The sequence below is a fragment of the Phyllopteryx taeniolatus genome, chromosome 7 (assembly GCF_024500385.1).
Source record: "Phyllopteryx taeniolatus isolate TA_2022b chromosome 7, UOR_Ptae_1.2, whole genome shotgun sequence".
NCBI classification, from domain to species: domain Eukaryota; kingdom Metazoa; phylum Chordata; class Actinopteri; order Syngnathiformes; family Syngnathidae; genus Phyllopteryx; species Phyllopteryx taeniolatus.
Window position 1 is genome coordinate 26,691,803 of NC_084508.1, and position 27,960 is coordinate 26,719,762.

A 27,960-nucleotide genomic window follows, 5' to 3' on the forward strand; every position below is an offset into this window, starting at 1 on the left:
TGTTCAAACTGATAAACTTGATTGTTTTTAGCAAATAATCATTAACTTAGGATTTTATGGCTGCAACACGTTCCAAAAAAGCTGGGACAGGGTCATGTTTACCACTGTGTTATGTCACCTTTTCTTTTAACAACATTCAATAAACGTTTGGGAACTGAGGACACTAATTGTTGAAACTTTGGAGGTGGAATTCTTTCCCATTCTTGCTTGATGTACAGCTTCAGCTGTTCAACAGTCCGGGGTCTCCGTTGTCGTATTTTACGCTTCATAACGCGCCAAACATTTTCAATGGGAGACCGGTCTGGACTGCAGGCAGGCCAGTCTAGTACCCGCGCTCTTTTACTATGAAGCCACGCTGTTGTAACACGTGCAGAATGTGGTTTGGCATTGTCTTGCTGAAATAAGCAGGGGCGTCCATGAAAAAGATGTTGCTTGGATGGCAGCATGTGTCTCCAAAATCTGTATGTACCTTTCAGCATTAATGGTGTCTTCACAGATGTGTAAGTTACCCATGCCATTGACACTAACACAGCCCCATACCATCACAGATGCTGGCTTTTGAACTTTACGTCCATAACAGTCCGGATGGTTCTTTTCCTCTTTGGCCCGGAGGACATGACGTCCACAATTTCCAAAAACAATTTGAAATGTGGACTCGTCGGATCACAGAACACTTTTCCACTTTGCATCAGTCCATCTGAGATGAGCTCGGGCCCAGAGAAGGCGGCGGCGTTTCTGGGTGTTGTTGATAAATGGCTTTTGCTTTGCATAGTAGAGTTTCAAGTTGCACTTACGGATGTAGTGCCGAACTGTATTTACTGACACTGGTTTTCTGAAGTGTTCCTGAGCCCATGTGGTGATATCCTTTACACATTGATGTCGTTTTTTGATGCAGTGCCGCCTGAGGGATCGAAGGTTACGGGCATTCAATGTTGGTTTTCAGCCTTGCCGCTTACATGCAGTGATTTCTCCAGATGCTCTGAACGTTTTGAGGTTATTACGGACCATAGATGATGAAATCCCTAAATTCCTTGCAATTGTACATTGAGGAACATTGTCCTTAAACCTTCTTGACTATTTTCTCACGTACTTGTTCACAAAGAGGTGAACTTCACCCCATCTTTGCTTGTGAATGAATGAGCAATTTAGGGAAGCTCCTTTTATACCCAATCATGACACCCACCTGTTCCCAATTAGCCTGTTCACCTGTGGGATGTGCCAAACAGGCGTTTGATGAGCATTCCACAACTTTCTCAGTCTTTTTTGCCACCTGTCCCAGCTTTTTTGGAATGTGTTGCAGCCATAAAATTCTAAGTTAATGATTATTTGCTAAAATAATCAGTTTGAACATTAAATATCTTGTCATTGTAGTGTATTCATTTAAATATAGGTTGAACATGATTTACAAATCATTGTGTTCTGTTTTTATTTATGTTTAACACAACGTCCCAACTTCATTGGAATTGGGGTTGTGTGTATGTATGTGTGGTAGGTTGATTGATATATATATATATATATGTGTGTGTGTATATATATATATATATATATATATATTATATATAATGTGTGTGTAACCTTCTGTTAAAAGTTATATGTTATTTAAATTGATGTCCTGGTTTGTGTGTGTTTACCAGACAAGTAGACTGCAGAGGAAAAAAAAAAACAAGCACACCCACAATCCACACATTGAGTGCAAATCAACAGTGATGTGAAGCCACCAGTTGGAGTGAGAACGCACAACCTCAGACTTACAGTCACGCATGTTACTTACATCTTGGTTACTCATATCCCAGTAAGGCCTTTCGCCGTATGACATGACCTCCCAGGTGACGATCCCATAACTCCAAACATCTGAGGCTGATGTGAACTTCCTATAGGCAATTGCCTCTGGGGCTGTCCACCGCACTGGGATTTTACCACCCTGACAGAGAGAGAAGGCAGTATATTGTGACAACTGCATGTGGTTCCACCCATTTAACTGTGATCTGTTGTGTAGATCAGTGGTCCTTGGTGTAATTGCAAGGGGTCCGTGAAAATAAAATATCTTTTTAAAACGATCCTATGACATTTATAAAATAGGATTATTTTACTCAAATGTGACTGACGTTCATTTACTTAAATTACAGAGGGGACTTTATGATATCCACTGAGATTTTAAACTTTTTTGTTTTTGTTGTTTTGTTACACATGTGGTGGCACGGCACATGTGTTTTCTCCGGGCACTCCGGTTTCCTCCCACATCCCAAAAACATGCGTGGTAGGTTGATTGAAGACTCTAAATTGCCGGCAGGTGTGAATGTGAGTGCGAATGGTTGTTTGTTTCTATGTGCCCTGCGATTGGCTGGCGACCGGTTCAGGGTGTACCCCGCCTCTCGCCCGAAGATAGCTGGGATAGGCTCCAGCACGCCCGGGACCCTAGTGACAATAAGCGGCCCATAAAATGGATGGATGGATGTTACACATGTCCAGAGGCTACTGCATACAAATTCAGTTGTTACATATTTCGGAAATGTACTGCATAAAAATTCTGCATTTCTGAAATCTACTGCATAACAATTCTGTTTTCTAACATATTTCTGAAAGCTACTGAATAAATATGCCGTTTAGTTACATGTTTGGAAGATGATGCATAACAATTCCGCTTTGTTACATTTTCTGGAAACACTACATAAATATAATGCTGTTCTGTTATGCCAAGAAGCTACTGGACAAATATGCTTTTTTGTTTTGGAAGTTACAACTGAAATTTCACCTTTTCCTCAAAGAGTAATTAAAGGCCATAATGTAATTTAAAATGAAGTTTCTATCAAATTGCACACATATCGGGTGGGTTGAGGGTGGGGGTAGGGGTCCTCAGGGTCGATCAAAAATTTGCAGGGGGTCCAGGACTCCAAAAAGGTGGCGAACCCCTGGTGTAGATGATTTGTGTTTATGTAGTCACTACAGTTGCAGTCAAATAAATTGTTGAACTGTATTTTACTGTATTCATCCATTCATTTTTTGTACTTCGAATCTACATTAGGGTAATAGGTGAGCTGGAGCATCTCCCAGCTGACTGGGACTGGGGACGAGGGGCGGGGAACACCCTGGATTGATTGTCAGTCAATCGCATGGCATGTACAGTATAAACAAACAGTCACGCCAACTTTAACACTTGGACAATTTAGAGTTTTCCATTAACCTAACATGCATGTTTTTGGAATGTGGGAGGAAGGCAGAGTATCCGGAGAAAAAACACGCAAGCACAGGGAGAACATACAAACTCCAGGAAAGAGGGAACCCGAATTCAACCCCCCCAAACCTCAGATTTGTGAGGTGGATATGATAACCACAAAAATCACGCCACCCTATTTCATCTATTTTGAAAAAATAAGTAGCTTAGGTACAGTTGAAAAGCCATTAAATGTCACAAGATGACATTATGGACTACTTAGCATCTATGTGTGTGACAGTATCATATTAACATTCTGCTGAGTGAGATTTGGTCAGTCCCTTAAATTTGGTTTTGCCAATGGATTCTGTAATGTAAATCTGTACTGGATTTCATAGCCCACGTTAAAAATTAAGCAGCTTGTTTAGCTTTTATGTCCAGCAATTTATCAAATTGTGTTTAATTAAGAGTGTAAGCAATTAAGTAGGGTGGGGTGCCTCGGGTGATGGTGTTTTTTTTTTGGAACCTGATGGTTGGGGGTTCAAGCCCCAGCTCCCCCGTGACCATGTCCAAGTATCCTTCAGCAAGATATCCATCAATGCATTTTCCGTAGCGCTTATCCTGTTTTGGTCACGGGAATGTTGGCACCCCTCCTAGCTGACTTCAGGCAAAAGGCAGACTACACCCTAGACTGGTTGTCAGTCAATCACAGAACACGTACAGACAAACAACCAATCACACTCGCATTCACACCGTCGCACTGCTGCCTGCACTTAGCAGGGCAAGATACTGAACCTCCAATTGTTCCTGGTGCCGCCTCATCAGTTCATGAATGAGCTGTTACTTTCTTAATATGACAATATATTCTACTGGGTGAAAGGTGGTGGTGAAGGTAGAGAAGCGCTATACAGTTGAAGCCCATTTACCATTTAACTCCAAACCACTTTCAAATTGCTCATGTCTCTTTTTCTCAGTCATGTTAGTTATCTCTTGTATGGGAATTAGCTACAAAATATTCTTGGGAGTCAAGATTCGTCACTGTTGTTTTGACAGTTTGTCATTATCATTATTATCTAAAACTTGTTACATGAGCTTCAGTGACATTTCAAGGATGGTGGGCAACACAAATCACATCATTCAATCATGAATGTAGACTGTGAGTGAGCCTGAGCGTGTGTGTGTGTGTGTGTTAGTGCTTACCAGTGAGCTGGTGTAAGTGGGATCAGAAGTATCCTCCTCCAGGTAACGAGACAAGCCAAAGTCAGACACCTTACACACCAAGTTACTGTTAACCAGGATGTTCCGAGCAGCCAGGTCTCTGTGAACGTAACTCATCTCTGCCAGGTACCTGCAACAGAAATGATTGATGATGTGCACGTGTATTATCTCCTGTCAGCTACTTGGGCCACTGTAAAGCTGTAATGAGATTTGGTGTCTCTGCGTTTCCGTGTTATCTTTGCCTGAAATAGGACTGGGATTTAAGGCTTATGAACATGTACATGTCGTGTTTTTATCCAAGCAGGCAGCCTTTGTGTCTGACTGGAGTGTAGAGGATTACAAGGCAGTCGTACTGATGTTTGTGTTTTTGTACATACACAGCACGTTGGAGCGGCTTATCTGAGGCCGTTGTTGTATGGTTGAGCACTACAAATTACCACAATGTATCTACGAAATCTCATCTAGATGGAATTGCGTTGGTTCCATATAAATCTAATTTCACATAATTACCAAACGATCCAAAGAAATCCCTCTTTCTTAAGATTGATGATGAATGGATTTCTAGAGCAGAAATTTGTGTGTGCGTGTGTGTGTGGATACCTCATTCCAGATGTTATGCCTCTCAGCATACCAACCAGTTGGATCACTGGGAACTGCCCGTCATTTTGCTGGAAGAGCATTAGCAAGACAAGAGTATTTTTGTTGTGTATTATCAGACTTTTTCACATAGCAGCAGGTCTATCAGGTGAAAACATGCGAGTATGACATTTATCATAGCTAACATATGCATTTACTCAAAGGTGAGCTGGTTGGTAATAAAATAAATTCCAATTATCTGCAGACTGATGGAAAATGCACAGGTGAAAATAATTCCAACAAATAACTAATCAATAAAAACAAAAATCACAATAATGAAATGTAATATAAAACGAATGTCTTGCCCAGTCGTGATAATTGTTTTTTTTTTTTAACCAGTCCTGTTAACCAGCTGCATGGTTGGAAATGTGGGTAGGACTAAATGGAACAATAGTTCAGGTCAAATGGTTCAGGTACTACCTGGAGGAAAGGAGTTATTTGGGTGACCGACTGGTTAGCACATCTGCCTCACAGTTCTGAGGACCGGGTTTCAAATCCCGGCCCCACCTGTGTGGAGTTTGCATGTTCTCCCCGTGCCTGCGTGGGTTTACACCGGGTACTCCGGTTTCCTCCCACATCCCAAAAACATGCAGGGTAGGTTAATTGCAGACTCTAAATTGTCCGTAGGTGTGAATGTGAGTGCAAATGGTCGTTTGTTTATTTGTACCCTGCAATTGGCTGGCGACCAGTTCAGGGTGTACCCTGCCTATCGCCCAGAGTCAGCTGGGATAGGCTCCAGCATGTCTGCGACCGAGGTACAAAGCGGTACAGAAAATGGTTGGATTGATGAATGGATGTTCTCATAAGCATTTTGCTGAATATCAAAATTGAATAATGAACGTGAACTAACCCTAACCTGTCTTTGTCATGCATTTTGTTGTAATCATTCATGTCTGCTTCGTTTTTTTTCTGAAGTTTGTCACTGGAGAGGTTTGCAAAATCTAGGATTTTCTCCAAAATACAGTGCCTAACCTTTGTTAGATAGACTACACACAGTTTACAGTATATTGATTTTCTTCCCTCCAAAATGGTCATATAACCTGGACCACCAGTGATCTTGAATCTTGATCACTGTGTGCCTTTATGTGTACTGTATTCAGTGTATGTGAGACTGAGTGTGTGTATTCATGTGTGTGTGCATGCGTGTGTTTATGTGAATGTGTCAGCAGATGATTCCTGAGTGAAAAGAGGTCATACTGTGAGAGGAGAGCATCAAATAGTTTCTCTTTCTGTTTTTATCAATGCATAAAGAAGAGGCTGGTCTCAAACGGACGAAGTGATGGACAGATGGCGTGCTGGCAGGACAGGGAGGAAAGAGCACAAGAAGAGAAAGTGTAGTGGGAAAAAAAAAGCATTCGGTTGTTTCTGTCTTTTGTCTTTTTCTGGAAAAGCTGCTGAGCCCTTCCCTGCCCATCTGTTTCTCAACGGGGGTATATTTCTTTGTGTCCGAGTATATTTCACCAAGAAAATAAATAAATTAATAACCCAACCAATTGTTTTCTGAAATCATCCTATCACGCAGACCTTTTTTTATGAATACCTGGTGTGAAATAAAAATTAAAGCACCTTGCAATAGAGTGAATACATAATTAATGACTAGCAGGATTCCAACTCGATCTGCAATTGCCACAGAAATACAATTAAATAGTTTTTTTAGTCACTTACATTGGCCTCAAGTTGTCATTAGTCATAGCTGATAATAACCATCCATCCATTTTCTACTTTGTTTAGGTAGGCTTAGATAGCCAGCTAACTGCGGGCAGGAGGTGGGGTACACCCCGAACTGGTTGACAGCCAATCGCAGGGCACATATAAACAAACAAACAACCATTCTCACACACATTCACACCTACGGACAACTTAGTCTTCAATTAACCTAGCCTGCATGTTATTGGGATGTGGGAGGAAACCGGAGTACCTGGAGGAAACCTACGCAGGCACAGGGAGAACATACAAACTCCACACAGGCGAGGTCGGATTTGAACCTGGGTCCTCAGAACTGTGAGTCGGATGTGCTAACCTGTCACCACCGTCCCGCAGATAATAACCACTATATTATATTACAATAAATGTACAAGTTTGATTAAAATCTGTTATTATATACAGTATATAATGTACATTATATTATTATATTAGATAGAGAATCTGCCAAGGACTTATCTGTATATTAGGGATGTGACAATATTCATGTTATCACGATATTGCACAACTAAAAGTGCCTCGATGTTGTCGTGGTCTTGATTCGGTACAAAATAATAAGTGGTTGTGCTTAAAATGTAGTTTTGGGATGGCTATACGAAGCCACACCACTTAGCCAGGCTGCTACTGTGCTTCACTTCCTCATTTGAGTGTAAAGGTACCCGATTGGACGCGTAACCCATGTGACCATGTGGGTATGTGACAAGAAATACATTGATTGGCTGACTGGCCCATGTGACCGTGATGCAGAAGTATTGCAACTTGCTACGGCGTACGTCGCCTGTCAGAGCATCGTGTTGCTTTGCAATCGATTGGGCAAGAGGCGCCCACAACCTGGCTCGTCGGAGAGACGATCCAGCAAATTATATTGTAACAGTAGCATTCTTTAGTGGTGTGCTAGTGAGTCGAAAATCGTGGGTGAATGAACATCACACAGAGAGAGAATAACGATTCCTATTCCCTTAACAACATATCCATCCACCAATCTACCCTAAATAGGTCCACTCCGTACAAATACAATAACCAAAATCAATGCAAAAATAAATCATCTAACAACATCCCTCTCTTCAAATGAAATTTTCACATTTCAAATAACAGAGGAAAGTGAATCACCTTACAATATCACTAACCGGAGGAAAAGAAACTAAGTAGGAGTTGCATAGTTATGTTATTTATCGTTATTTGGCTGTTTCTAAACCTGCGTTGCCTTTAAGAGAGTTCCTGCGTTTCTGATTTGGCTTGAATTTTTGGACTCAAGCAAATAAATCACTGTTCGTAGGCAGTATCCTATTATTTCCAAATGCACCCCAAGCTGCTGAGACAGGCGCTAACACGCCATTGCAACATGGTTAGTTCCATAGACCCACCTGATATTGAAACCCACCATCCTTCAAATCTGGCATTTGCAATCACTTTGGTTTTAGTGTTAAATGCTGTATGTCCCTGATGGCATGCATGTCATAGACAAAAGTACAATGGTGTGTCGCAAGTGTCACACAAATCGGAACTACATTGATGGAAATACAAAAAACATGACGTCACATTTACGACAACATTAGCCGAATGAGAAAAGCATCACTGCTGTTCTCCATATCGAGAGGAGCCAGATGAGGTGGCTGGGGCATCTGATTCGGATGCCTCCCGGACGCCTTTTCAAAAATGCATGTGTGATGCTAAAAAAAAAATTACAGTGTAACTTACCCGGAGAAATGAGTCAAGAGCTCCATTCTCCATGAATTCGGTGATGATCATTGTGGGTCTGCTCTTGGTAACCACACCCTCCAATCTAATGATGTTTGGTTGGTCGAATTGGCCCATGATTGACGCCTCAGACAGAAAGTCCCGCCGCTGCCTCTCAGAGTAGCCCACCTTCAGAGTCTTGATGGCAACAGGAATTTCTCTTTTGCCCAGTGGCTTCAGGCGGCCTTTGTACACCTCTCCAAACTCACCTGGGAAAGAAAATATGAAGTGGCTTAAGACCCAAACGTTTCCATGGAAGGCAATCAAACATGCTTGGAGCTCGATTAGAATTACCGAGTTGTGGACGTGCTAACCCCTAGGCTAGGTGTTGCACTGTAAATATTTCACAAAATAATTTGCAAAAATACTACTTTCTTTTCTAGGTTACTGAGTAAATGCGTTATTGTATTGATGATAGAACACCAAGCAGGAAAAAACAAGTTGAATGTCTACAATCTGTTGTACAACGATAGTCTCACCTGGGTTATGGATGTCTTTGTCAAAATAATTGTAGCCTTCCATTACTTAGGTAGATGAAAAGTGGATATCACTTCAAAATAATAGCCCGCAGGCCAGATATATGGGTGTGTAAATAATGGATGAGTGATGTGAAATGGATGACAGTCTGTCTCACTGTGATCTCTGCATCCCACCTTAGTGCTCATTAAAATATACTGTCACTGTTATAAATCAACAAAAAGAAAAATGCATAGAGGGCAGAGCAGAAAGAAGTCAAGATGAGGGGTTGAGGATGGGACATAGATAAATGCAAACCGAGGAACAAGAATTAATGTGTGGTCAGAGGGCAGACGAGTTGAAGCAGTTGAACAAGTGGAGGATATGGAAATAGCCAAGTCTATCTGATGATATGTCTTTTGAGAGACAAATGTTAAGTGCTACAGTTATGGAGGTGTTTCTTACAGAAGGAGTTTTAGTTATAAGCTTAAAGTGAAATTGGTATGAACAGAGAGAGAACTGTCATGAGCCTGTGTTCTGTTGCAGACTGTATTTTTCCAGACTCTGGGCCTGCTGATTGCTTTTTCCATTCCCAGGCCATGGTGGATGGGCGGAGCCTCCGGCGCACAAGCCAGGCATCATGATTAGGCAGGTTCTTAAGCGCCGGGGAGATGGAAGCTAGTTGCCGGAATATTGCTGCTCGTAGTCATTCCCCGTTTGGTCGTGTGTTTTGCGTCCACGTTTCGTCTCGCAATTGTTTTGTCTTGTAAGTATTTCTGTCATGAACATGGTTAGGGCGACGGCGAGGAACGCAAGGCAAGAACATGGTGGACCCAATTGCAGGGAAGCAGGGAGGCAAGGCAGGAGTGCAGGAATCTCAAAATAATAATATTTAATCACAATGATAAAACAACTGGCGACTATGACATGGCAAGACATGTGACAACGACAATGAACCGACAAGGACTGAAAGAACCCAGGGAACTAAATACAAACAAATTGACGAGACGACGAGGAACACCTGGACAAGACACGAGTGGCTGGAGAGAGCTGATTGGTCGACACAAAATAGACGAGAACAGGTGGACACAACAACCTAATGAGCACACGACAAACATGGAACACAGGAAAACATGGAACAAAACTAAACACAACCCAAACCCAAAACACAGACCATGACAGTACCCCCCCTCTAAAGGAACGGATCCCAGACGTTCCCCAAACAACAACCAAAAAGTCATCAACCCAGGGTGGGCGGAAGGGGGCCTGGAGGAGGGTACAGAGTCCACCCCTCAGGTCAGTCTGGTGGCCATCCAGGCCACCAGACTGGACGAGCGCCGCCGGAGCGTGGTTGGGTGGCGGCCGCTGGACGAGCGCCGCCGGAGCGTGGACGGGTGGCGGCCGCTGGACGAGCGCCGCCGGAGCAAGGACGGGTGGCGGCCGCTGGACGAGCGCCGCCGGAGCAAGGACGGGTGGCGGCCGCTGGACGAGCGCCGCCAGAGCAAGGACGGGTGGCGGCCGCTGGACGAGCGCCGCCGGAACATGGTCGGGTGGCGGCCGCTGGATGAGCGCCGCCGGAGCAAGGACGGGTGGTGGCCGCTGGATGAGCGCCGTTGGAGCAGGGTCAGGTGGCGGCCGCTGGACGAGCGCCGTTGGAGCAGGGTCAGGTGGCGGGCGCTGGACGAGCGCCGCCGGAGCAAAGACGGGTGGCGGCCGCTGGACGAACGCCGCCGGAGCAAGGACGGGTGGCGGCCGCTGGATGAGCGCTGCCGGAGCAAGGACGGGTGGCGGCCGCTGGATGAGCGCTGCCGGAGCAAGGACGGGTGGCGGCTGCTGGACGAGCGCCGCCGGAGCAAGGACGGGTGGCGGCCGCTGGACGAGCGCCGCCGGAGCAAGGACGGGTGGCGGCCGCTGGACGAGCGCCGCCGGAGCAAGGACGGGTGGCGGCCGCTGGACGCGCGCCGCCGGAACATGGTCGGATGGCGGCCGCTGGACGAGCGCCGCCGGAGCAAGGACGGGTGGCGGCCGCTGGACAAGCGCCGCCGGAGCAGGGTCGGGTGGCGGCCGCTGGACGAGCGCCGCCGGAGCAAGGACGGGTGGCGGCCGCTGGACGAGCGCCGCCGGAGCAGGGTCGGGTGGCGGCCGCTGGACGAGCGCCGCCGGAGCAGGGTCGGGTGGCGGCCGCTGGACGAGCGCCGCCGGAGCAGGGTCGGGTGGCGGCCGCTGGACGAGCGCCGCCGGAGCAAGGACGGGTGGCCGCTGGACGAGCGCCGCCGGAGCAAGGACGGGTGGCGGCCGCTGGACGAGCGCCGCCGGAACATGGTCGGGTGGCGGCCGCTGGATGAGCGCCGCCGGAGCAAGGACGGGTGGTGGCCGCTGGATGAGCGCCGTTGGAGCAGGGTCAGGTGGCGGCCGCTGGACGAGCGCCGTTGGAGCAGGGTCAGGTGGCGGCCGCTGGACGAGCGCCGCCGGAGCAAAGACGGGTGGCGGCCGCTGGACGAACGCCGCCGGAGCAAGGACGGGTGGCGGCCGCTGGATGAGCGCTGCCGGAGCAAGGACGGGTGGCGGCTGCTGGACGAGCGCCGCCGGAGCAAGGACGGGTGGCGGCCGCTGGACGAGCGCCGCCGGAGCAAGGACGGGTGGCGGCCGCTGGACGAGCGCCGCCGGAGCAAGGACGGGTGGCGGCCGCTGGACGAGCGCCGCCGGAGCAAGGACGGGTGGCGGCCGCTGGACGAGCGCTGCCGGAGCAAGGATGGGTGGCGGCCGCTGGACGAGCGCCGCCGGTGCGGGAGCCTGGCGCAGCTGCCGAGGAGCCGGAATGGGAGCCTGGCGCAGCTGCCGATTAGCCGGAACGGGAGCTGCAGTCGCTTCCTCAGCCTGCCGCCATTGAGGTGTGGGAGTAGAGGGTACGGGAGTGGAAGAGTGCACAAGGTCTCGGGAAGGTGAACTAGGAAAAATGGCTGGTACTGAACATGGCTTGGGGGCAGGTTTGACTAGACGTGACTTAATTGGAGCCGTGGAACAAGGTGTGGGAACAGGTGAAAAATCAAGTGATTTGTGAACAGGGGGGAAAAAACGAGGGGGCAAAATTTGACCTTTACTTGGGCGCCTCCGTTGGCCACCACGCGGCGGTCCCGGGTAGATGGCCAAACGGGTGCCCAAGAAAAGGTCAGAGGGAAAGGATTTGGACTCACTGGGGTTGGAAACGGGGAGACGTGACAAAAACGGACGAGGACGGGATAAACTAGGGAAGGAACCAGAAAAATCTAAATCTGTGTCAGAGTCAGAATCAGATAGGAGGTTAACTAAATCAGGGCCATCTTCACAATCAGAAAAATCTGAATCTAAAGAAACATGTGGATGTACAATAGTAGGGCATGGTGAATAACTAGGACAAGTGGGGGCACCCGAGGAAAAGGACAGAAAAGACTGAATGATAGGGCTTACTGGAGGAGGGTAGGTATGGATGGCAGGCTGAGGACGGTGGGAGGCAGTTTGGTGGCGTCCAGGGTGACGCCATGTTCTTCCCGCTGGGTCCTGTTCTGGTCGGTTCATTCTGTCATGAACATGGTTAGGGCGACGGCGAGGAACGCAAGGCAAGAACATGGTGGACCCAATTGCAGGGAAGCAGGGAGGCAAGGCAGGAGTGCGGGAATCTCAAAATAATAATATTTAATCACAATGATAAAACAACAGGTGACTATGACAAAAACAACTGGCGACGATGACAAAAACAACTGGCGACTATGACATGGCAAGACATGTGACAACGACAATGAACCGACAAGGACTGAAAGAACCCAGGGAACTAAATACAAACAAATTGACGAAACAACGAGGAACACCTGGACAAGACACGAGTGGCTGGAGAGAGCTGATTGGTCGACACAAAATAGACGAGAACAGGTGGACACAACAACCTAATGAGCACACGACAAACATGGAACACAGGAAAACATGGAACAAAACTAAACACAACCCAAACCCAAAACACAGACCATGACAATTTCCGGTTTTCCTTAGTCCTAGTCTTATCTTTTCTTGTGTAGATTAGACTTTGCAATCTTGTTTCTGCCCAGTTCTCTGGACTTGTTTACTCCAGGAACTTAATTGTTTTATCGGCAACTAGTTTCCATTTCCATCGCGCTCCATCTATCCACCTCTGGTGTGTTTTTGTCGATTATCGTTCGGGTCAGCCTTTTGCTACATAGTTTCGAGTTTTGTATTATCCTTGCTCACATTGTTCGTGCACCCTTGGTTGAATATATAAATACTTTATTTGCTCTTATTACTGTGTTGGCTCTGCTTTGGGGTTTAAAATTCTGCACACGCGATCGTAACAAGAACCTGGAGCGAGAGTTCCTCTCCTCAGCGTGTGTTCTTCTTTTATCTTCCTTCACAATCAATTGCTCAGCTTTCCCTCCCTTGCTTCTCTTATTTTAGCGTTTTTCAAAAGGTAAACAATGTTGAATACATCTGAGGGCCTGAATCACTGGGAGAGACGAAGAATGGGAGGCGAGTTAAATAAAGTTCTGTGTGTGTGCGTGCGTGTGTGTATATATATATATATATATATATAAAAGGAAAACGATGCCTGTTGTCAAATCACTCCAACTCATATTTCTTTGCTTTCTCCAAGGGTTTTATGTTGCTGTCATCTCCGGCTGAGGTAAGAAACCTTTCCCCGAGAGAAATAAAGCGAGAAACTGAAATTTCTGACTGAAGTTCAGAGTTGTCTAACTGACCAAAGAACATCCTCTCAGTGTTGAGGTTCTGAATCTGGTTCATGACTTCTATCTGCCAAAAAGGCATTTTGTAGAGTTTATTTTGCCACAGTAATGTTAGGGTATACACTGTATATTTGCAGAGTGAAAAAAGTCCAGATGCTTAGGCTAGAGTCATACTCAAAATCATCAGGAAGTTTACTCAAAATCAACAAAGAAATCTAAGATTTATCAATGTTATATGCATTTATGGGGTGATGCTTGCATTAGAGGTTTAGGGATGCTGAGTTTCTGGCCAGGAGAATTTAAATGTTACTGTTTTGTACATTTTAACTCAATTTAATTCCCACATTTATGAAAGAAAGGGATCATTTTTGAGAAAGTCTGTGACTAAACTGTCGTGTTAGTGCAAGGTTATTTAAATATTGAGCCATAGCAAAAGAGGAATGGATTGGAATCATAAAATTAACATATATTAACCCTAATTTCTGGGGATAGACTACTCATTTTGATACAGCAGCACCTCTGCACACAAACACAAGACTGCATTTTTTTCTGGAGTAAACTAGCCCCCTATCATGAATACCAAAAATGCACCTTGGACTTACTTTTTGGGGACTTTTTTTTTAATGCAATGCACAAAAGGAAAAACACATGAATAGAAATTCCATCCATCTATCCATTTTCTGAGCCACTTCTCCTCACTCGGGTCGCGGGCGTGCTGGAGCCTATCCCAGCTATCATTGGGCAGGAGGCGGGGTACACCTTGAACTGGTTGCCAGCCAATCGCAGTGAATAGAAATTGAGTTTTGTAAATACTTATATGTGAACTTCTCTCTGTCCAAAAAGGGATTGGGTGGAACATCCATTTTTGAGGCAAGGTAGGGGGTGAGGGGTTGGCACTTCGTGCTGTATTTTTGTTCAAATTTAACGTTGCAACCAAGTACTGTATGGTTTTACACTTTTCTAGGTTGTTTAAAAATGCTAAAATTTTAGGCGTGCTGGCATTCATTTTATGGGTTCTTCAGCACCCCCCCCCCAAATGTGCTGGAAACTATGCATTTATAATACATAGTATGTGCAGAGAAACAGTGTTTTCTAGAGTAAAATGTTTGACGACCACCTTCAGTGTGGTTGTTGGGCAAACATTTCTAAGATGCACAAGACTCCTCTGTCATCTGAGAGTTAATCTGAGAGTACAAAGCATTACTCGAGTCTTGAGACTGCTTTGTTCAATAGTGCTCCTTGCACGTTGTAAATGTCTCAATTGATAGCATTCATAAAAATTTGAAGTAACATTTAGACAACTGCCAATTGACTGTTTATGTGATCCATGGCCTATTTTTATGAAAACATTCTCGACATTTTACGAAGATACCTGAGAACTGTTTTAAATTGTGAAAACATACACATATGGCTAAACCTGGTAGCACAGTGGACGACTGGTTAGGACATCTGCCTCACAGTTCTGAGGTCCTGGGTTCAAATCTGGCCTCCCCTGTGTGGCGTTTGCATGTTCTCCCCGTGCCTATGTGGGTTTTCTCCGGGTGCGCCGGCTTCCTCCCACATTCCAAAAACATGCGTGCTAGGATACTTGAAGACGAAATTGCCTGTCGTTGTGAATGTGAGTGCGAATGGTTGTTTGTCTATACTGTATGTGCCCAGTGACTGGCTACCGTCCAGTTCAGGGTGTACCCCACCTCTCGCCCCAAGTCAGCCTCAAGATAGGCGCTTACACTCCCGCGACCCTAGTGAGGATAAGCGGGTAGTAATATGGATGGATGTCTAAACATCGCTCCCTGAAAGGATTTATGGTCGGTTTTTATTTGAATTGGACTTTTTCCTTTCTTGCTCTGATTGTTGAAGTTTCACTTTGCACTTATGACAGCTAAAATGCAAAAATAATTCAGTGCTACACAGCAAACACATATTTATATTGAGATAGCTGCATTGACACAACTTATTATACTCCTGTGGATGTTTCAGCATAAATGTAAGGAAATCTTTCTCAACTTCAAAGCACACAAAAATAATTGGAATAGCTTGTTCCCGCCTCATGCTCACTGACACATAAAATTGGTTTATTTAGTCTACTGTTATCTGCCGTTTCAAGTGGCAGGCTGTCTCTTGGAAAGAGCAACAAGCATTACCAATTTGTATTTCAAAAACATTGGGAAGTATATAGGGTAGAGTTACAATACTCTATTGAATAATGCCAGAGGCGGGAGTAAGTCACATGTGCAAGTCTCAAGTCATAACCTTCACGTCTCAAGCAAGTCTCCACGTCACTGTGGGGAGAAACAAACAAAACAAACCCCCCCCCCCCAAAATATATATAGCAAGTCAAGTCATTACTTTGTTTAAGCAAGTTGCAAGTCAAGCAATACTTGTTGTTCCAGTCGCAACATATGTTGGAGTGGTAATAAAATGTTTTTTTTGTGAACTACGTTGTGTACTTTGTGACGACAGGCTTGTAACTCCTACAATTATAAGAGAACATTAAGCAAAAGCCAAGACTGTTTTCTGTTGGTCAAATATAATTAGATGTGTACCTAATGGGCTAATGAAGAATGGGAGAATGAAAGAGATTCATAATTAAGGGGAAAATACACAACAAAAATGTTGCCATCCTTCAAAAAAAGTAATGTGAACAAAATCTGCATTCCTCCCGTGTCCTCGACTTTAATTAAATCACTGTCAGGTTTGTTTGTTTATATATTTAGAAGCACTGACTCTGGACAAACGTCATTAAATTAATGGTTATGTTTCATATGCTATGGTCTCAATTTTAAGAACATCGTGCAGATAACTTTATCATAGAGCCGACACAACAGTTGACATTTTAATGGTAACACTTTCAGTAGTATGAAAATTATAGTCACACCAAGCTACTCACGATTTGTACTGTACTTACTAATGGTGGAACGAACTTTTGTCAACGACTATTTTTATCGATCTGCTAGCGGCGACTCTTTCGTCATGCCCGCAAACGTCTCCACACTTTTTTTTTTTTTAACTCCACAATTGACCGCTAGCAACGCCGCTTCATTTCTTCTGCATTCAGAAGTTGGGGTTATATTTTAGGGGCTACTTTCCGCTCGAGAGTGCACACTGCCTCATGTTATTAGTAAATGAGAGAGAGAGACAGAGAGAAAAAAGGTTTGCGTGACTATGAACCGAAAGGAAAGGTTCAGACTATTATCATAAACCGTCACACTCCTAGTTACGTTACATAATTGTACTAAAACGTTCACAATCACATTTTTATTTTTGTATCAAACCAGTCTAGGAAATGTAATGTTTGACCAGCTAGCTCAACTGTTAAATTGACATACCTGTCTTTGTGAGTTTTGTAGTGACAGACGTGCGTTGTTGTTGTCTTTAATGCGCAAGTTGCAAGCCATGCAGGTTGCCATCCACTTTTTGCAGATTTCATCAACAACATAATCCTTGAATCCGAATTGTATTATCTTTGGAGCACCTTCAACCGTTGTTCATGCAGGTGGCTACTTCACACAGGCAAGTCCGCAACAATGCACTGTGTTGCCAGTGTTTGTTTAAAAAAAAAAAGGCAAACCATCTTAATTCAAATGCATATTTCCAACTCGAGATGAATTGTCATGTAGTTTAAGTCAAAGTCGAGTCAAGTCAAGCAAGCAAGTCAGAAGTCATAAAACTGGCAACTCGAGTCGACTCAAGTCATTTGACTTGAGTCCCCCCATCCCTGCTAATGACGATTGAGTAATACAAGTCACATGGACTCATTTTTCTACATTTAACTCGGCCAGCTACCACCAACAGGGGGCAAACACATGATTAAGGCTTCATTAAGCTCCGGCATGGCGCTCCGGTGCCAACTTCAAATTAAAAGCCTTAAATGGCATTGATGTCCAATGTAGTAAATATATGAAGCTTTTAATTTTGAAGTTGGTGCTCTCAGCACGTTGGTGGAGAGGTGGCACGTGTCACGGTAAGACGCTATTAACAATCGTTGCAGCGGTTGCCTTGACTTCAACTATTTGTCTGGCCTGACCGCAATGAAAAAACGCAGGGAGTAAATAGAGATGGAAATTACAAATGCGCAGTTCTTTGCAGTTTGTGACCGTGCACAAGAGACCAATGGTCAAGAAGAACAACAGAGACGTACCGTCCTTGACAAGTCATTATATTGACGACGGGGATTTTCAAATGAAAAGTCAGTGCTTGCAGCCTCATGTTATTACATTCTATGCATTAACTGTACTTGCTTCCATTAAGTTACTATTTGTGATTGCACTTTGTGACAGCACTAGCAGCATTTATAAGGTTAGTAATGAAACCACCATTTAAAAACAGCCTTTTCAGTTCACTTGGGTTATATTTGTCTGATATTTACATTTGTTTGATGATCTTAAACATTAAAGTGGGGAAACTATGCAAAAATATAAGAATTTGAGAAGGCAGGCCCAAATATTTGTTTTTGTCTACGGCACTGTATATAAAAATGCTTACCTGAGCCAATGACTTCCTCGATCTTCACACATGAGGAGTCAATTTCCTTAGCAAATTCTCTGACAGCCTCATTGGGGTCTTCGTAGGTGAAAGGGTCGATGTATATCTTGACCCCCGGTGAACTGTGACCATCAGACAGGGTGGGGAAGGTCACCGTGGGGGTAGGACCACTAAACATGTCAGTTCTCAGTGTCACCTCTGATAAATGACAGAGAATAAGCACAATTATACACTTAGGAAATACACTACACATATTTAATACACTACAAAGACAAGATATTTAATGTTCAAACTGATAAACTTGATTGTTTTTAGCAAATAATCATAAACTTAGAATTTTATGGCTGCAACACGTTCCAAAAAAGCTGGGACAGGGTCATGTTTACCACTGTGTTACATCACCTTTTCTTTTAACAATATTCACTAAACATTTGGGAACTGAGGACACTAATTGTTGAAGCTTTGTAGGTGGAATTATTTCCCATTCTTGCTTGATGTACAGCTTCAGCTGTTCAACAGTCCGGGGTCTCTGTTGTCGTATTTTACGCTTCATAATGCGCCACACATTTTCAATGGGAGACAGGTCTGGACTGCTGGCACGCCAGTTCAGTACTTGCACTCTTTTACTACGAACCCACGCTGTTGCAACACGTGCAGAATGTGGTTTGGCATTGTCTTGCTGAAATAAGCAGGGGTGTCCATGAAAAAGACATTGCTTGGATGGCAGCATATGTTTCTCCAAAACCTTCGGCCACGCCTTTCTTCGGGCACGGCTCGGTAACCGCGGGCCTTGGGTTTAGAGAGAGCCGACTTCCCAACCTCTCTGTGGCCCACCGCTAGGTGATCAGAGTAGCTACTACTAAGGTACCAGGTATGCTCCCAGCCAAGTGTGATTGCTCTGAAATTGCCAGCGAGCCACAAAAAAAGGCAGGAAGAGAAACTCTCCCAAGGAGGCGTGACGAACAACAATTTTTATTCTTCCTCCTCTTTTGTTTTGCTTTATTTTTCTACATATTTTTCTTCTGCAACCAAATCTGTAACCTTGCTTCCTGAGCTACTTCCAGAGAGAGAGACTACCACCCACCAGTTTGAGCCTACGGTCGTGAGTAGATGCGGCGAAACTTTTGCCAGACTGCAACATTAGTGCCTACTAATTTCGGGGAAATTACTAGTTTCAGACAAAATCTTAACTTTGTCCTCTCTCGCTCTCTCCCATCCACACTGGATGCAGTAAACCCTGGCGTTTCCAACTTTAGTCCAACAGACAATGTTCTATTTCCCTTTTTGTACGCCTATTTTCCTTTTTTTTAATCATTATTAATGCAATTTTCTTTCTTTAGTTAGACCCCTTTGAGTGTTTCCCTCTAGATCCCTTGTAGATGTCATTAAATATATTATAAAATTCCACTCGGTTTTATTTTGTGTGTGTTCTGAGTTTAAGTAAACCTCTGTCATCTAGAACTCAAAATTTCATAAAGTGTAGCAGCCTTCAGATTACGAGACTGATAAAATGGTTTCTCGTCACTTTCCCTCAATTTTATCCACATAAAAAGTGACGTGGTGCCCCTTTAATAGGTAACAGTTGTTTGAGTTTGACAATTAAACTTAAAATTACGGTAAACCGGAAGTAACGGAACCGTCGCTTCCGGCTTATTCTTTTCTCCTAAATTAATTGCATTTTTATTTGACTAATATATGCTACACCACCTTTAGCCAGTGGACCTCTGTAGCGCCTCCCTGACTACAGAAGCTCAAACTGTCTATTTTGTTACACTACCTTTTGAGGCAATAACTGGATTTAAACGATTACTGTAACTCAGTGAAACTTTTGCTTCCGTCAACAGGTATTTCATTCAGCTGTTGATGTTCAATGGGATTTAGGTCATGACTCTTCCAAATACTCCAATGTTTTGCTCTTAGCTGCTCTTGGGTGGTTTTAGCTGTGTGTTTTCCGTCATTGTTCCATACGAGGACCCATAATCTTGAGCAGAGACCAAGCTTTCTTACATTATGCAGTACACTTCACTCCAGAATGCCTTGATTTTCTTGAAATTGAATTGTACCCTGCACACATTCAAGACACCATGTGCCTGCTGCAACATAGCAGCCCAGAACAAAACCAAGCCTCGTCTAAATTTCCCAGGAGGTAAGGTGTTCTTTTTTTTCTCACGCACGGCAGAAGCAGAATTGCTGCAGGTCATGGGTGCTCCAACAGGATAAAGACACACACAGCTAAAAACACCCAAGAATGGCTAACAACAAAACATTAGACCATTCTAAAGTGGTCTTCTGAGCTCTGACCTAATTTGGATGAAGCGTAGTCTGGAGAAACCTGAGCATTTGAGCAGTTTGGTCATGAAGAGTGAGGCAAAATACCTGTCAACAGGTCCAGAAGTCTCAAAACATTGCTTTTTTTGGTCAAATATTTGTATTTGATTAAAATTCAAGAGATTATTTACAAGTCTTTATATAATTAGATGGTTTTCATAGTACTATCAAGTCATGTTAAGTCAACTTGTGGTTCTGCATGCGCGAAATGTCACTTTTGTTGTTGTTATTTACAATTTCTAATGAGAAAAATTGCTGATATTATATTTTTTGTATTAAAAATGAAATGTTTTGTAATTCTTTCGGTTCTAGTACTATTGTGGCCATACTTTTAACCCTGCGACTTTGGGTCATGATCATCGTGATATAGAAATCTAATAGTATTTCATCTCTTTCAGACACTCCAAAATACAGTTCAGCCTTTCTAGACGAGTAGAAGTTATAATAGCAACAAAGGGGAGACTGACTCCATATTTTCTTCAGTTATTTTTTTCCTGTAGGTTAATTACGCTGATGTCCAAATACAGTTTGTTTGTTTATACCATATACTTGTGTATTTAATATAAACAGTGAATCATACCTCCACCTGCATTGTATTGCTGCAACTTGTCACCATACGCACTCCCTTTCAATTGCCTTCTCCTGCAGGAAAAATAAAAACATTTTTGGGGAAAACAAGAAGGTAAATATACAGCCAAAGATACATGGATAAACAGACGGGATAATTAGTTGCCTTTTTGTCAACTGAAGTTGACGCCATGTTGCGCTTTGGAATGTCAAAAAATATCATGAGGAAAAAGTACAACTTAGTAATTCACTACTATTGGCTGACATGTCACAGATGTTTTTTTTACTTCGATCCAAGATAGAGTGAACAAACTTAGTTACACAATTATTAATATTAATTTTAGTACGGTAACTGATCTTCGGACATACATCTTGCAGTGTACGGCACACTGCCAAGTGCTTGTCACTTAATATTCCTGGAAGGTCACCTACCTAGAGAAACCTTCGACATTTTATAGCTTAAAAATCTACCTAAAATTACCAAGCCATACAGAAGAGTTTGCAGTAAAATTAGCACCATTTTTTTCAAAGTGCCTGTATCCTTGTGAAAATGTACTTTACGTATTTTAGGGGTAAACTGTAACAACAACAACAAAGCCCAGAGACCAGTTTCACCAGTCAACAAAAAATTGGGTGAATGTCTATCACAACAGGACACATGCAGAAGTATCAAGGACCCATGCCTGAAATTGAACTGAAAGTCAGCCATTTTAGTTTGAAGCAGACATTTTGAGGAGATTACAGGGCCGGTACTTTTGAACTCCTACTAGTTAATTTGCATAAATGAGACCCAATTGGCAAGCAAGTATCCTACAAAGATGGGTGATGCTAAATTGCAAAGCTTTTTAGCCAATGCTATGTAATGTAAACTTGGACGATCATTATAAGGATTCGCCATGAAAAAGGGTGTGTGTGTCTGTTCATCTCTGCCTGCGGCCTTAATTGGCATTATCAATGTTCAGTAAAGATTCTTTTACAAGTTGCTAATTAGTTTTCAATAAATTGGGCGCTCCTCTTGAATGAGGTGTCACTGAATATTCCACTGTCATGCATGTGGACTATGGAGATGATCTGTGTGTTAAAAAAAAGCATTTGTTATGGGTGTATCACCTGGTACAAATGATGGTGATGGCTACCAGAGAGACAATACACACTCCGCCTACTAAAGAGCCTGCAATCAGGGAGAGCTGCTGTCCTAGCTCTGACTTGAACTCATCTGAAAAAACATAGAAGACAAAGTTCATTCATTAAATGGCACTGATATGAATTGTTGAAACCCTTAAAATAATACAAAAAGAATTATTTTTTGGGTGACTTCATAAATCCAGTGTGAACAACACATTAAATATGTTTCAAAAGCCTACATACACGTCAGGTAGATTTAAATTCCATTTCCAATCTAGCTCAACCTCTCATATCCCTTGATTGTGCATTCAGCTCTCACTCCTCCACACACACCTCCACACTACTCCAGCTGCAGGCCCACACACTTACCATCAGTGAGTGTTTGGAAGAGCATCTCTTTGCTGTAAGCTCCGTAGCCAGCCACAGTGCGGGCCCTCACCTGAACCACATAGCCGGTGCCGGGCCTCAGCCCCTCCAGAATCATACTGGGGGTCTTGCTCTGAACCACTGAACTGTTAGACACTGAATGCTGGGACTGTGGGGACAGTACAGAGAGATAACATGTCAGAGAAAGACAACTGACCCTCAGCTGAACTTTCTACATTTTCAAAACCGATGATGACCTTCATCTCGTGCTCCTTTTTTGCATTACGCTTCAACTGTGTCATGGTGTGGAACATATCTCCAAAGAGCAGAGACTCTGTGCGACAAATTGGTAAATGGTAGTCTTGAATGTGAGTCAGACATGAACCCAGCTTGCCTGCACACCAGACAGCTACAGCTGATAACTTGGATTTAAATGACAACACCCCCGTTTGCACACAGAATTCCTGCTTCTTCCTTCTGGAAATTGGTTTATATGATATTAATTTATTCAAATAGCTCTATATCCACAGAAATTTACCAAAATGAGCAAGTAATAGCACTCAGTTTTACCTGATTTGCATCTTGTTTTATTTATAGGATGTACTATTTTCAGATCGAGCTAGTGCTGTAATCAGGGTTGTTTTTATTGGTGTGTTTATTTAATCATTTGTGGCCATCTTCCTGTCTGCATTTATTTATTTATTTATTTTTTACATGTTATACAGTACACCGTATACCATAATATATTTTAACACATTTACACGGATTTAGGGATGTAGCTGTATCGAGGCCGACACTTTACAATTCAGGGGTCACCAACATGGTGCCCGTAGGCATGCTCTGATACTACATACAGATACCACATTAACAGCCTGACATACATTTTCCATGTCAGTCGTGTGGAGATACTTTAAGGACACGGATGACAACCCTTTTATGAGACTAAAACGCTAAAATGCCTTTTCATCACAATTGCAAAACATGATGGCATTATCAAGTATCAGCACTCGGTATCGGCTAGTACTCAAATGTAAGTACTTGTACTCTTACTCGGTCTAAAAAAATGGTGCCAGTGCATCCCTGTACTGACTAAGTCATGCAAAATTGCATATTACAATATTCAGCTCTTTTAGCATTCGCTTGTCAAGTTTTATCCAAGTGGAACACAATATATTAAGTGTATGAACAGCCAGACGCTGCAATGTTAAGCCATCCTCTCTGTCCCATCACCTATAAATGATGAGCTATATCTTTTAAACAGGGTTATAATAGTTTAGGATTTTCCCATAGTTGATTTTATTTCTTTTTTTTCTTTTCTTTTTCAAATTTAGTTCGCAGTTTAACAAAAAGATCACAATAAGCATTGTGTAATAAAAACAACAAATTACCATCCATCGATCCATTTTCCCATTGAAAAAATGTATTAACTTTCTAACAGATGAATGGCCTTCTGCAAATCAAATACAGGTACTGTATAACGATCCACAGAATTTGAAGTGCAATAAGTGACGTGCATAATACTGCTTCTAAGGTTAGATTAGATGAATCATAACGTACAGTAAAACCATTCATGAGACACATGCTGTACTGTGGCCTTTTTAAAAATATGTTAATATTTTTAACTTATATAAAAAAAATGAAGTTCTTATTTGAATGTTTTCCTTCCCTTGTTGCTAAATTGCAAACTTCTGAAGTGGACTTTCAGATTTGCGTTTACATGCTGTATCTCCAGCCAAAGTGCATCCTGTCAGTTTTTTTTTTCTCTTTTGAGTCCATGATTATTGTGATGAGTTTCAAGTTTTCCTCCTGTTGTTGAAGGGTTGTTGGTAGTAGGAGACCCCTGCTGTGTCAGCGAGACAAACTCGTCTGCTTTCACATCTGCCTTTTGTGGCGGGAAACAGCAGCATTTTGAGACTCTCGGCAGTTGTCCGTTTCTCTAAATTTTCCCCAAAGACGAATAACCGACGTGCAGGCTCAGTGAATCCGAAACAAATACATTTAAAATCAACGCCGAAAGCTCATGTATGAAATTGACAGAAATTAAAACAAAGGATATTTTCGCTATAATTATAGTTAGTTTTGCAAACATAAAATGCCCCTTTAGTTTTTTTTTTTTTTTTAATTCTCATTCTCACTTGTTTTCGTTTCCTATAACTTTGGTTTTTAAAATCAAATGTGGCACAAAAGTTTCCTCACCTCTACTATATACTATAAACTCCAGAAATATTCTTGTGCCTTCCTTTTGCCTTTTCACAGGTCTTATATTTAATTTACAATTACATAGAGTCCACATAGGTATGTTTTCATTTGAAAAACCTCAATTTCCATTTCCTTTTGTTGATAACATATCAGAACTATCGGCCGTATCCTATAAACCCAGGGCTAGTAGGTTCAACCCTAACTGAACCACACCCTAGCTTTCCCTTACGAGTAAAGGTTATCCTGGTGCTTAATAAAAAAAGGGGAAAAGATGATCGAGGGGGTGTCATCATAGCATGAAAGATGGGGGAAGAAATTATGGTGTAAGGATGAATGAGGCCTTAAAGACGATAGCAGGTGGGGAAAAAAAGAACAGGCACAAAATTAGGATTAGGGATGTAGAATGAGAGACACTATCAAATAATTTAGTTGAAAAGGCTTTGAAAGGTTAATGCATTTTCCCTACAGTAACTATCATTGCCTAAAACAAACAACTTGTGCCAGATAAACACATGGAAGCTTTTATTCATATTTGTATCCTTAAATATTCTTTTTACAGTTAGCATAATTGAGCCAAGAATTCACAACCAATTAAAATTTAAATTGATCTTACAGTGATACTAAGACACAACACATGGATAATTATGGTGCATCATATCCTTGCATGTTTATTTTGTGAAGACTTAACAATTCTAAAATTGGAGGTGAACACAGAAATTGGATCTTAATTTGAGGTGTGTGTGTGTGTGCGTGTGTGTGTGTGGTTGGGGGGCTTTTTGCCTGCCACAGTGGGGAGGTTTTGGGGCCAACCCATCTGGGAAGGTCTGGTAGTCAGAGATAAGCTGGAGAAAAAAATTCTACCACCCTGTGCCATATTACATTTGTGGAATTCAAACCTCATTATCTGTAAGAGTGAGGGCAATGGATAAAGAAGTCAGGAAGGGTCGAGGAGGTGGAAATGAAGAAGAGATGACAGAATAAGAAAAGTGGAAAAATAGCTGCCATAGTTTGCTTGTCTGTAATTTATCTTATTCTATACAAAAGAACAAACAGTGAAATGTCAAAATGTAAGCTTTTCATTTGTTATTTTGTTCCTTAATTAAACTTTCAAGCACTGGCCTGATTTTGACAGATTGCTTTATCAAGTTTCTCTCACAATTTGCTCTTAGTACTCTATTTGCTTTCTGAAACATGTTTCATGTTTTTGCTTGCTCTCTAACAACTGGACACATTAATAGGTGTACTGGTGCAGCCTTTAATACACAGTTAAGATAACAATTCATACATTGGCCAATTTCTTTAGTTATTTTTGTTAGTTTTTAGATTTTTTTGCTTAATCAGTATCTTTTACCTTGAAATGACACAATAGTGGCAAAAGACTACAATGTGTTAATTTGAAAAAAAAAAAAAAAAAAAGGTATAACAATTATATTTTCATCCCATTTCATGGGCGGAAAGGTGGTGTGTTTGCCTGACAGCAATAATGCTAAAATTCTTGGCTCGGACATTTCTGTGTGGTATTTGCAGATGTAGCGGACACGCCATGAAAAGATAACACCCAGCACCCCAGTCTCCGGTGAGACTTGTTCTTCCCGCCGAGATAGACAACCACGGAGTGGCGAGACTCAACTTCACATACAGACGCTAAGTGAATCACCAGCCATGATCATCAGAAGCTTTGGCATGCCGAGGCTAAGTGAATTACCAACACCCGGAGCATCAAAGCGGAGACCAAAGATACGTAGTTCGCACTAGAACGCTAAATTAATTAATTTCCACCACCAGCCAGCCCGGAGGATTTCACCAACAAACGCGACACCCGCAGGTAACCCGAACGGCCGGAGCTATGCTCTCTGGATCAGCTCTTGTCTCACCAGACCAACTTGCCGAAGAGTGGCCCAGGCAGGATGCCCACCTCACCACAAGGTGACGAGGACACATCGGAGCATCCCCGACTGCAGAGCATCCTGCAAGCGCTCCGAGCTACCTTTTTTGGGGACCTAAGCTCACCCCGGAGGGACAGAAGCGGGCACAACGCGCCCGTTCTGAACGTCTTGCGAGCAGAGACACCCGGGCTCCGGCCGTCCTGCCTGGGAACTTTTTGGGCCCCTTTTTTCCTTTTTCTTCTTCCTTTCCACCAAATCCACCTGTTCCCTGTGCAGACCGGGCCGGCCGAACGCTCGGAAGCTTGACTCGCCTGCCTCAAACATGTTCAAGACACGTAAGTCCAACGTTGCGGTCGACTAAAAGTACAGATTAGTGCATATTTGGGTTTAAATTAACGAGAACAGGAATCCCCAGCTATATACATTCACTCCAGGCTCATTCTACCAATCTCACATCACAAATCAATTTGTGTTTGGCCTTGGTAGGGTGTCCATTCTACATACTAAGTGGCATTGTAACGTCAGACATCACACAACTCATTTTTTAACATCAACTGTCAAGTATGAAATGAAATCGACCAATAATGTAACATTAAACATAAAACACTCTTAACTTTTGATCACAAGTGACAAGCATATGGCAATGAACCAGTCTGTGGTTGGCTAGCTATAGTCAAGTTCAAGAATATAACCAATGTCGCTGTCTTCATCTTCACTCAGGGCTCCTTGTCAAACATTCATTCATTCATTCATCTTCCGTACCGCTTATCCTCACTAGGGTCGCGGGCGTGGTAGAGCCTACCCCAGCTATCTTCGGGCGAGAGGCGGGGTACACGCTGAACCGGTCTCCAGCCAATCGCAGGGCACATACAAACAAACAACCATTTGCACTCACATTCACACCTACGGGCAATTTAAAGTCTTCAATTTACCTACCATGCATGTTTTGGGGATGTGGGAGGAAACCGGCAGACCTGGAGAAACCCCACGCAAGCACGGGAGAACATGCAAACTCCACACAGGCGGGGCCGGGACCTGGACCCCGGTCCTCAGAACTGTGAGACAGATGTGCTAACCAGTCGACCCCGATGATAGCTGGGATAGGCTCCAGCACGCCCGCGACCCTAGCGGCACAGAAAATGGATGGATGGATATTTATTAACGGCAAGGTCAATTCCTTTGTTTTTGTTGTATACTGAAAACATCAGGGTTTCAGATCAAAAGATGAATATGAGACAAAAGTTCAGAATTCCAGCTTTTATTTCATGGTATTTACATCTAGATGTGTTAAACAACTCAGGGCACAACACCTTTTGTTTGAAGCCACCTACTTTTCAAGTGAGCAGAAGTATTGGAACAGACATTATTAAACTAA

At 43.1% G+C, this 27,960-nt stretch overlaps 1 protein-coding gene and 1 long non-coding RNA gene across 2 annotated transcripts in view; one reads left to right on the forward strand and one right to left on the reverse strand.

The window, feature by feature from the left end:
• Nucleotides 1-27,960, reverse strand: part of LOC133480967 (ephrin type-B receptor 1-like) — a 107,273-nt gene that overhangs the window by 12,043 nt on the left and 67,270 nt on the right. The window contains exons 10-17 of the mRNA XM_061779760.1: nucleotides 22,504-22,669; nucleotides 22,120-22,225; nucleotides 21,023-21,084; nucleotides 18,115-18,312; nucleotides 8,405-8,652; nucleotides 4,970-5,037; nucleotides 4,352-4,499; nucleotides 1,772-1,921 (exon numbers count right to left, since the gene is read on the reverse strand). Of these exons, the coding sequence (XP_061635744.1) occupies nucleotides 1,772-1,921; nucleotides 4,352-4,499; nucleotides 4,970-5,037; nucleotides 8,405-8,652; nucleotides 18,115-18,312; nucleotides 21,023-21,084; nucleotides 22,120-22,225; nucleotides 22,504-22,669 (1,146 nt within the window). The remainder of the gene's footprint in view (nucleotides 1-1,771; nucleotides 1,922-4,351; nucleotides 4,500-4,969; nucleotides 5,038-8,404; nucleotides 8,653-18,114; nucleotides 18,313-21,022; nucleotides 21,085-22,119; nucleotides 22,226-22,503; nucleotides 22,670-27,960) is intronic.
• Nucleotides 4,402-27,662, forward strand: LOC133480968 (uncharacterized). The gene is made up of 3 exons (XR_009789408.1): nucleotides 4,402-4,495; nucleotides 13,539-13,568; nucleotides 26,227-27,662. It is a non-coding gene; the product is annotated as an uncharacterized LOC133480968 (long non-coding RNA).